General features: G+C 35.4%; 1 protein-coding gene across 1 annotated transcript; it reads left to right on the plus strand.

Annotated features, from left to right (window-relative positions):
• The first annotated feature begins 2,993 nt into the window (after positions 1-2,993).
• Positions 2,994-10,022, plus strand: ca2 (carbonic anhydrase II). Its single transcript, XM_051882277.1, has 7 exons — positions 2,994-3,304; positions 3,945-4,142; positions 4,740-4,858; positions 4,958-5,050; positions 6,743-6,805; positions 6,916-7,071; positions 8,754-10,022. The coding sequence occupies exons 1-7, from the start codon at positions 3,271-3,273 to the stop codon at positions 8,871-8,873; spliced, it is 783 nt and encodes a 260-aa protein (XP_051738237.1). The 5' UTR covers positions 2,994-3,270; the 3' UTR covers positions 8,874-10,022.
• The last annotated feature ends 1,227 nt before the right edge of the window (positions 10,023-11,249 follow it).

Consider the following 11,249-nt stretch of genomic DNA (forward strand, 5'->3'; position numbering starts at 1 on the left):
AGGGACGGCGTCAATACCAGCTCAACCTCACTGTTTGTGGCTGATCTGACCTGTTTTGAAGAACTCTAGGAGGTTTTGCAGATAGCAACAGCAGCAGTGTGTGTGGAATTCTAAGTGTAATAAATTCACTTCCATTTTATGTAAAACAGCACCTGCAAAACTTATCATTTTGTGTTTGATGAATAACATGGGTTTGGAACATCATGAGGAAAAGGAAAAATGACTTCATTTGTTGCTGTCCAATAGAGTTGTCAAAAGTACCGACTGCTTTGAGCGCTGTTGAGCGGATTCGTAAACACCTGATTGGCCATTGTGTTCACGCGCTCATTGGATATGTCTGTGATTGGCTACAATGATCAACGCACGGGAGCGTTTGAAATCACACTGAAGTGTTTTGAATTTGAAAGCAGGCGTCTATCAGCGGACTGGTCCGCGATACACGCCTGCTTTCAAATGCTCTTGTGTGTATCTGTATAAGCGCTCGATGAAGAGCGTCATTGATGATTATTTACAATGTTTTTGAAGCGTTGATCATTGTAGCCAATCAGAGACATATCCTATGAGCACGTCAACACAGTGGTCAATCAGAGGTGTTTATGAATCCGCTCAACAGTGCTCAAAGTGTCACATTTTTAAAATTTCAGTACAAAGTCGGTACTTTTTACAACTCTACAATGAAGTTCCCAAGTGTTTTAGTGCTGAGAACTACCAAAAAAAAAAAAACTTTGTTCTTTATGCTTCAGCAAACAAAGACAATATTCAAATCTAAAAATTTAGTGCACTATGAAAACTTGCTTTTATATATATATATATATATATATATATATATATATATATATATATATATATATATATAAACATTAAGCTTGGCTGTTGAGAGTGCATTTACAAAACCAGCCCGAGGAAGAAAAACTGATGGACTAGCATGTTTTTGCTATATGTCTTGTATGGTATATGGTTTAAAGTTTCTGTGATTAGTCCAGAGTCCATTTTCTGTATGTTAAAATGTTCTTCTAGAGTTGAGAGAAAAGCTGTGCCGCACCATCCACGTTGACGGCTTCCCGTGGAGCTTCTCTGACCATCTGAAATATAGTTTACATGAAATCTTATAATCTACACACAGTATACTGCATACTTGGAAACATAGAGCATACATGTCATTAAATTAGATAAAACATGCATTTAGAAACACTAACACTTTATGCAAAACATATTACAAAACGTTCATAGATACCAATTTTACAGCTCCAAAAAAAAGCCGGAAAAAGTCTCACCTTCTGTCCTTTTTTGGATTCATTAGATGTGGATTTTGATATACTTTTTACATCTCGCTGTACTTCTGTGAACATCTGATTTAAGCTCTCCACTTTTTCATTTCTCAAAGTGTTTATCTGGGGGAAGGATATCAAAATATTCATCGCAAAAATCTCAAAACTGTTCAGTCCTAAAGAAACATGAATGTAAACAAAACATGAACTTACATGTTTCAGCGATGTCTTGACAGGTTTTGCTTTAGTCTTGGGTTTTGACTGTTTGTTAGCAACCTGAAATACATTCTGCTGTTTTTTGCCTTTCTGTTTATTTTTGGCCATGTTTATCTTGTAGCTTGTAGACCTCCTGATGAAAACTCAACTCAATAAAGCCAAAATCTGGACGCGTAAATCCCAGAGGTCCAAATATGGTCAGCAGACGGATAACAATATATGACTAGATTTGTATTCGACGCTGGAATACAAAATAAACGTGTCTAACGAAACAAATTCAACTTCGTATAAAAACGTCGCCTCTATTCCTTAAATAAGAATACGCAGTTTCAACTATCAACAGCTCTTACCTACGTCCACGTGCGTACTGTGACTTTCCGTCATCGTAAAGGTTCATTAGCGCCATCTAGTGATATGGAGAGTGCACGAAAACTAAAGATAAGGTCACGATTGTTTGAGTTCAAAGTACTGGAACAAACTAAGTACTGCAAAATTGCTCTTTATTTGACCATTCAGCTCTTAAAATATGAATGCGTGAATTCACACATACATTTGTTTGTTAGTGTGTTTGTTCATGTTTGTTTGTTCATTGAACTACTCTCAGCAATAAGATTGCGAAGAAGTTGTATGGTAGATTCAGATATACACAATATAAAAAAATTATCTATACACTGATATGCATTTATTGTTCATTTATTTATTCTAAATACTATCTAAAATGAAAACCGTGAAAATGTACAAACAGGCCTAGCACATTTGTAGACTAGGCTATAAAAATACGTAAACAAATATTTGGTCTACATATTTACTTACATTTATTTTTAATTGCACCTCAATCAAACAGGCTACATTTGTGCATTTATTCACTTGTTTATTTATATTAGACATTTCGTGGTCGAGAGTAGCTAGTTTCGACTCTCTACCACAAGATGGCAAACAAATCCAAAACATTAGTGACTTTATAGCATATACATCTACAAATATATCTTGCTATTTAAAATATCTCGACTAACATAACATTGGTTTCAATATTTACAGAAATTACAAGCTATTTTCACTATTATTTGAATCCTACAATCACGATAATAGGATATTAAAGTCTACAAATTAATTAGAAACTAAATTTGGAAATGTTACTTTATTAAAGTAGAACCTATGATAATAACAATAATAATACACAGATATTGTTAGTATATCTGCTGCTGTTTGTGTTACATTGGTGATATAGCTAGCTAGCCTACACTATAGCCTAAATACATTATGTTAATAGTACGCTATGTTCCTCATTTCAGTACACTCTAGCACATTTAAATATAATTTTTTATATATCTGTTCAGGTCTTTGTTTGTAAAGCGTCAAATATTAGCCCAAGTAGCAGAGTGCTGCGTAAACCACCATTCATTCATTCTGCTGGCGGATGAATCATTACTGCGCTCATTGTCATTACCATGTCACACTGTCACTCTACGTCATCAGAACCTGGCGCGCCACAAGTATTCGATTACGCAATCATAAAATGTTAAGAATGTGTTTCGATGTATCATTAGATCAAAGCAGAAGGACCCAGATGGGATCGCGCATTCCAAAAGAGAGAGCGCGCGCGATGGAGAGCGCGCAATATCGATCTCTTGCGTAGCTCCTCCTGCTGATCACACTTAATATACGGTCATGTGAACTAACAGCGTCCAGAAAGACGCTATATAAACCTACAGCTCATCTATCTGAGAACACTGACTGCTTCAGGACACTTGAAGACACTTGAGAGTACCGCGGCGCAGCTGTCATAATGTCTCACGGATGGGGATACGCAGACCATAATGGTAGGCTAAGACCTCACACGTGATTATGATTTTTCATATTCATATGTGATTTCATAGGATATGTAAATTTAACATGTAAAATTAATCAGATTTGATCTCCTCTTGCCTCATTGACTGCATTTGCCCTCTTTGCAAGACATGTTCACCTTGTGTCTACTGCAGAGTCAGCATATGTGACAAATACAAAATGTACAGATTTCACCTATAGGCTACTATATGCATAAATAAATGCACATTAATGCATATAAATCTGTATTTTTGTATCAAAATAGACCTGTATTTTTTTTTCTAAACATAAATGCAGATTTTTATGCAGCTCATTCTTTGGAAACTGCAATTCAAATGCACATTTTTGCCCTTAAACATGTTTTTTAAAAGCATATATTTTAGTTTCAAATGCATACTTTTTTTTTTTTGCATATATAAAGGCTTTTTTATTCCCTCAATGGCAAAGATGCACGGATATTCAGCAACTGTTGTGATTTAAAAAGCAAGTGAATCTAAATATCGGAAGGATGCTGCTCAAATGTGTACTGTATAATTGGTTTTTGAATATAATTTCATGTACTGCAAATGTATTTTTGTCCCAGATGCATACTATAATAGCACTGTTTAACCTCTGTGTCTCCTTCCACTGCAGGACCTCAGAAATGGTGTGAAAACTTCCCGATTGCTAATGGACCTCGCCAGTCTCCAATAGACATTCAAACCGATGGAGCGTCTTATGATGATAAACTGAAGCCGCTTAAACTGCAGTACGACCCCTCCACGTCACTGGACATCCTGAATAATGGACACTCGTTCCAAGTGACCTTCGCCGATGATAACGACAGCTCAAGTTTGTGACCTCTAATTGCCAGTCTATTTTTGTATTAATCATTATCTTATAGTCAGTGTTCCTGAAACGACTGCAGTGTTAACCTAGATAATATTTAGAAGGAAAAGTTATATAATAATGAGGTTGTGTCTGACACTAATGTATTACTGCTGAATATTGTTGCAAACTATTGAATTCTGGTAAGCATTTTGAAAGTTGGCTTTTGCTCCTACATAGTTAAACATTAATTTACAACATGTAGTGTTTCATCTTTAAATAGATAGTTTTATGGGTTATGCTTATTTATAGGTTATAGTTTATTTATTTGCATGTCTAAGCAGGTGTAAAGCTTAAAATCCAATAAAAGTGAAAATATCAGCTCGACACCTCCTTGACCTCTTTGCTATATCTCGCTCTCTTGTGACAAAGCTATTTTTGCACAGAGTTGTGGGAAATCACACAAATGTACACATAAGACTTGTAAGCAGTGAATGGTTTGTTATTCACATGGATGAAAGGCGGTTGTAACCTGTGTATCAAGTTTAACATGCATGTTTAAGCTGTTGTAACCTATACATTATGTAACATTACATATATGACTGTGTTTGTCTGCTCTAGCGCTGACAGAAGGCCCGATCTCAGGCAAATACAGACTTAAACAGTTCCACTTCCACTGGGGAGCCAGTGATGACAAAGGCTCCGAGCACACAGTCGATGGGAAATGCTACCCAGCCGAGGTATGAATCCCTGAGCATACTGGGCAAATGCGTTCATGGAAATGTGAGATGTGTTTTTTTATAATTAAACATTAATGTTCCTAATAATTTCATCTTTAGCTCCATCTGGTCCACTGGAACACAAAATATTCCAGCTTTGCGGAAGCAGCTGATAAGCCTGATGGCCTTGCTGTGGTCGGAGTTTTTCTGGAGGTCTGTGTGCCTATTTACTAACCACTTTATCAGCAAAGACAGGGACGATTTCACTAAACAGGTGCATCACTTTTGCTTATGATATTTTTGCGCAAAAATAAAATAAATTAAACATTAAAAAAATTAACCCCTTTAAGGGTTGAATTCAAACCAAAATACTGCCATTCTGCCCATATTACTACTGAATAGGATGTCAGTTTCATAAATTGTATGAACATTATGGAAATAAATGTTTCAGGTCACTCAAACCATAGGCTATATGGAAATGGAAGAGTCCTTGGGCCCTATCATACACCCGGCACAATGCGGCGCCAGGCACGACGCAAGTGTTTTTTGCTAGTTTGACACAGTTATCATTTTCACGTCCTGCGCCACGTTGTTTAAATAACAAATGCATTTGCGCCTATTTGTGCGCCCATGGGCGTACTGGTCTGATAACGAGGCGTGTTTATGTGCATTGTTGGCGCATTGCTATTTTGAGGCAACTGAAAACGACTGCGCCATTAACCAACTGAAACCTGGTTTAATCTCGCGCACGAGCAGATCCATATCCTCGCTAGAGAAGCGTTCAGTTTTTCCGCTTGCAAATTCCGTCATCTAAATAGCGAATCCACCATGGCACGAGCGCAACTGGCTTTTAAAGGGAATGGGAAATGAGTTACGCCCAAAACACACCCATTACTCATTAAGAGAATAGGTTCAACCCTTTTAGACCACGTGCCGACCATTTTTCCCATTTTAACCTAGCAAAAGTTTAGCACTTTAAACAATGCCCTTAGATCATTAAAATAGGGCCTCTTATGTGGTCACCAATGGATGGTATCTAGTGGAAAAGTTTGGTACTGCACCCAAACAAAATCTTACTGAAAGCTCAATTTTTGAGATATCAATCTAAAATTTTAAAAACAACTTGATTAGATTTTAGATTTTGGCTTTAATTTTCTTGCAGTTTTAGACTAAAACAGTTTTGTAAAATATGTATTTTATATAAATTACAAGAAATCATATTTTTACATTTTACAGTTTTCTTAAACTAAAACTTCAATAACTATTTTCTAAAATAATCTGCCAAATGTCCCCTTTATAAGGAGACCAAAGTCTGTGCTCAAAAATTTTGTTGAACAAATTTTGTGCCTTAGTCAAATTCTCCCCACACATTTTTAGTTTGATTTCATTTATTTGATTGAATTTCTGTTTCTGTTTTTTAAACTTTCTATTCATCTGATCCTGAAAGAAAATGTATCACCATTTCCATAAAAAAATATTAAGCAGCACAACTGTTTCCAACACTGATAATAATAATAATATACGTTTCTTGATCAGCAAATCAGCATATTAGAATGATTTCTGAAGGATCATGTGACACTGAAGACTGGAAAATTTAGCTTTGCCATCACAGGAATAAATTATAATTTATAATTAAATTAATCTAAATATATTTAAAATAGAAAACAGTTATTTTAAATTAATAATATTTTTAATTTAAATTTAAAGTAATAATATTTCTCAATATTACTGTTTACTGTATTTTAATCAAATAAATGCAGCTTTGATGAGCATAAAAGACTTCTTTCAAAATAAAATATAACTAAATATATGCCTTAGTTACATTCTTGCCACAAAATCTTAGTTTAGGATAAAGAAAAAAATACAGTAAGGATTACAATTTTTTGTTGTTGTTTTCCCCATCAGATCGGTGCAGACAATCCTAAGCTTCAGAAGGTTCTGGATGCTATGGATGCTATCAAGTCCAAGGCATGTCTACCAATTCAATTACATTTTGTTTTCATTTTTACCTCTTGCTAAAGACTGAAATCGATTCTGCTTCATTCATGGTCGCTTTCGTGTTCGTTATTATCTTGCAGGGAAAGCAAACCTCATTCACGAACTTTGACCCAACCGACCTGCTCCCGGAATCTCTGGATTACTGGACGTACCCGGGGTCTCTGACCACACCCCCTCTGTACGAGAGTGTCACATGGATTGTCTGCAAGCAGACAATCAGCGTTAGCTCTGCGCAGGTACTGCTCATGACGCAATTTATACCAGTAATGTAATACAAGCATGGGGGAGGAGTTTAAAAGCCACATCATTAGTAGTGAAGTGTGGCATCTCGCATAGTAGAGATTTGGACGTGCATCTCTAATACAGAGCAAAGACTATTACCAGCAGTTATTAACAGAAACAGTTAACCAAGATTGTGTGCAAAAACACAAGCTTGTTGATTTGAACAAGATTAAAATCACACATTACATCTTTAAAAGGCAAATTTACATTACCTTCTTAAGAAAACTAGTCCAATTCGAGTATGTTTCGCAGTTTCACAAAAATATTAAGCAGTACAACTGTTTTCAACATTGATAATAATAATAGTAAATGTTCCTTGAGCAGCAGATCATTATATTAGAATGATTTCTGAAGGATCATGTGACACTGAAGACTGGAGTAATGATGCTCAAAAATTCAGCTTTACATCACAGGAATAAATTACATTTTAAAATACATTCAAACAGAAAACAGTTATTTTATTTTAATAATATTACATTTAAATTTGAAGTTGTTTTACTGTATTTTTAGTCAAATAAAAGCAACCTTGATGAGCATAAAAGACTTCTTTCAAAATATAAAATCTTACCCACCCTAAACTTTTGAATAGTCCTATAAATTTAAAATAAAATGTAAAAATATTTTTTAAAGTAAACTGCATGTTATTTCTCAATTACTATGAATCAGTATAAATATATCAATATAAAAACTGCATATATTTATGTAATTTATATTTATATATTCATTGTTTGAAATTAAATATATAGCACACTGCGGTCACTACTTAAAAAATCATGTGAACTACCCAAATGTAAGCAGTCCAACATGAAACCATCCAATTTTCAGCTACAGAATCATGAATATTTTTATCATATATCATTATACATTGGGTTACCAGCACCAAGTCCAAGCCTGTTAATTGTAATACCAAATTTAGCATTTTAATCAACAGTACATTTTATTTTTACCATACACTCTCAAAAAAAAAGTTACAAAAGCTGTCACTAGGGTGGTACCCTTTAAAAAGGTTTTTAGGTACTAAAATGTACACTTTTGGTACCAATATGTACCTTTGAGGCACTAATATGCACTATTTAGGTACAGAGGTGTACCTTTCAAAAGGGTTCCGCCCCAGTGACAGCTTTTGTACCTTTTTTCTGAGAGTGTATGTGCTGGAGTAATCGCAATAATATTGTATCGTGATATGTATCGAATCGTGACATGAGGGTATAGTTTTTTATTCTTTAGGCCTTCCACTTTTAAAACCGGCTAGACATTTGCCCTCATCTAAGACAACTGTAAACAAATGTACAAAACCGTCAGTTGTATTTTCTTCTCCATTCACCCTCTGTGACATCTAGCATGTTTGTGAAAATTAACACGACCCTGTCGAATGTTTACATCACAACTTCGGTTCAAGGCTGGAAATGTGCACATAACCTGAGGTCATCATGCCTCATTTCCTAGCAGTCTGTTAAATTATTGACTCTATGAATATAAAATTAACTGAACATGAAATTTTCTTCAAAATGTGAGAACGAATGAAAATGAGTTTGCTTAGGACAGTTAATGTTCAACTATAAGCATTCCACCAATACATAAATAGTAACAGATGCTGAAAACTCACAGATTTGTCATTCTTTCTCTTCCTGTACAGATGACAAAATTCCGAGCTCTGCTTTTTACGGCAGAGGAAGAGAAGGCCTGCTGCATGGTGGATAACTACCGCCCCCCTCAGCCTCTTAAAGGTCGTAAGGTCTGTGCATCTTTCAAGTGAAGGATCTCCCGGACCCAGTCACCCCTTCCCTCCCTTCCTTAGTAGGATATGCAAGCACGGGGCCCTGGGCCAAGGGCCTCAAAGCACCTTCACCCTCCATGCAGTGATGCTGGGCAAACTGCCAGCTGTTCAGCAGAACAGATGTGCTGTTTGGAGAGTAAAGAGGCTATGCAGGGAAACGTGCGTTTGTACTGTCCCTCTCTCTTTCTTTCTGCTCCATTCTCTCTGGTTCATTCTCTTAATGCAAATGCTTGAATTATCTGGATTTAGAACGTGTGCCAACTTTGTATGACGCTCTGATTTACATATGTGATATGTAGACAAACAAAACAAGAGAAGTAATATATATACATGGGATATTTAATACATAAATGGGGTATTTAAGCATATTTGTATTGGTCTAGATACTAGGCCAGATCAAAACGCAGAGGTACAGCCGATACCCGAACCATCTGTGCCGGCTGCTGCTGTCCTTCCCTGCCAGGCTGTAATCTCTGGCTGTCTCAGCAGTGCTGGAGCTTAATGAAACCCAGTGCACTTCACTGCAAGATCTAGAAAATCCCCATTGCAAATGAACGCACGTGGCAAAATGTCCATGTGGACACGCTGGGAAACCACGCACAAAATCTAGCACATACTGTACAATCAGAGCAGCTTTGGTTTGGAGTATTTGTGCCTCAGATCATTGTAATTGCATATTCTTTTGTGTGTTTCTGAAGGATGTCATTTATAGCAATTGCTATGCACAAGATTTCAGCTTAAAAGTAGTAGCAATAATTGCATGAAACCCCTGTAACTCCATAACTGTTTTGCTAAATTCTTTAATCGTGGACTGTGAGTAAAATTTGTCTGTATTGCACAGCGATGCACAAGCTGTGTCAAGCAACATGGTGAGTCTTAATAGAAACCAACATGCCAATCAATAAATCTTGCAGTTTAAGCAAGGAAGGTCACCATCAGCTCCTCTGAAGCACAGAGACCACCGGGCTCATGTATGTTATACATTTGTAAAGACAATGGGTTTGAAATATATTGTGTAATTGAATGTAATTTACTTGAATTCGAGGGCTATGTTAAGCAATATTGTTCAGCCATACTCCGTTCCACTATTTTCGAGAGGCAATTTTAAGTAAAGGTATTTTATGCTTATTCTCTGTGTCATGTTTTTGTGATGCCACATATACAGTAACAACATCTGTATTTACTAATGCTTTAGTAGAAGGTAAATGTTTTAGATGGGAGCATGTGATTTCAGCATTTAAAAATGCTAGGCAGTGATTTTATTGCTGTCCATTTTCTCCCACCATCCCAGTCGAATTTCCTACTTTTTTTTTTTCTTTTAATTCCTGTCAAGTCAAAGCACATTTATCTATATACTGCTTTATACAATAAAGATTGTTTCAAAGCAGCTTCACAGTAATAAACAGGAAAATAACAATGTCAATAATGCAAAGTTCAATTAAGTAACACTTTCAGCTATAAATCAGCTCTACAGAAGACAATAGTGTAATTGTTCAGCTCAATTCAGTTCAATGTTGATTCAGTTTAGTTCAACAACTGTCAATGTTGCAAAGTTCATTAATTATGAAACAACTTCAATTTCAGCTATAAAGAAATTCTACAGCTCAGTTCAGTTCATGTTTTTGTGCTCTCTTGTAGTGTTAGTACAGTTAGATTGATAATATTGGTAACACTTTACAATAAAGCTCATTAGTTAACATTAGTTAACTACATTAGTTAACATGAACTAATAATGAACTGCACTTATACAGCATTTATTAATTTTTGTTAATGTTAATTTCAACATTTACTAATACATTTAAAATCTTGTTAACATTAGTTAATGCACTGTGAACTAACATGAACAAACAATGAACTGCTGTATTTTCATTAACTAACGTTAACGAAGATTAGTAAATACAAACTGCCCATGGTTAGTTCATGTTAGTTAACACATTATCTAATGCACATTATTGTAAAGTGTCACCATAATATTTTATGAATATTAATTATCTCCCTGTCAAATCTCTGAAATTAAATTGGCCTAAAGTGAAAATCTGTTTGCCGTCAGACTGCTATATTTTGCAGGTGATTTGGGTATTTGGCACAAAAGACTTAAAATTGAATGAAATTAGCTGGAGTTTTGGGAGTGAAAATTTAAATATGGACAAGGATTTCATAATTAAAATTCCTGAATGGATTTCAGGAGTCAATCTCAAATACATGATTACAATGATAGTAAAATATAATTAATTAATTGTCAACCAAATATATATATATATATATACACACACACATACAACATTACTACATATAAAGCACCAGCTAAAGGATAGCTTCATACAGTGGAGGCTACAAATTGATTATAAAACAGCA

The sequence above is a fragment of the Ctenopharyngodon idella genome, chromosome 23 (genome assembly GCF_019924925.1).
Source record: "Ctenopharyngodon idella isolate HZGC_01 chromosome 23, HZGC01, whole genome shotgun sequence".
Classification (NCBI taxonomy): domain Eukaryota; kingdom Metazoa; phylum Chordata; class Actinopteri; order Cypriniformes; family Xenocyprididae; genus Ctenopharyngodon; species Ctenopharyngodon idella.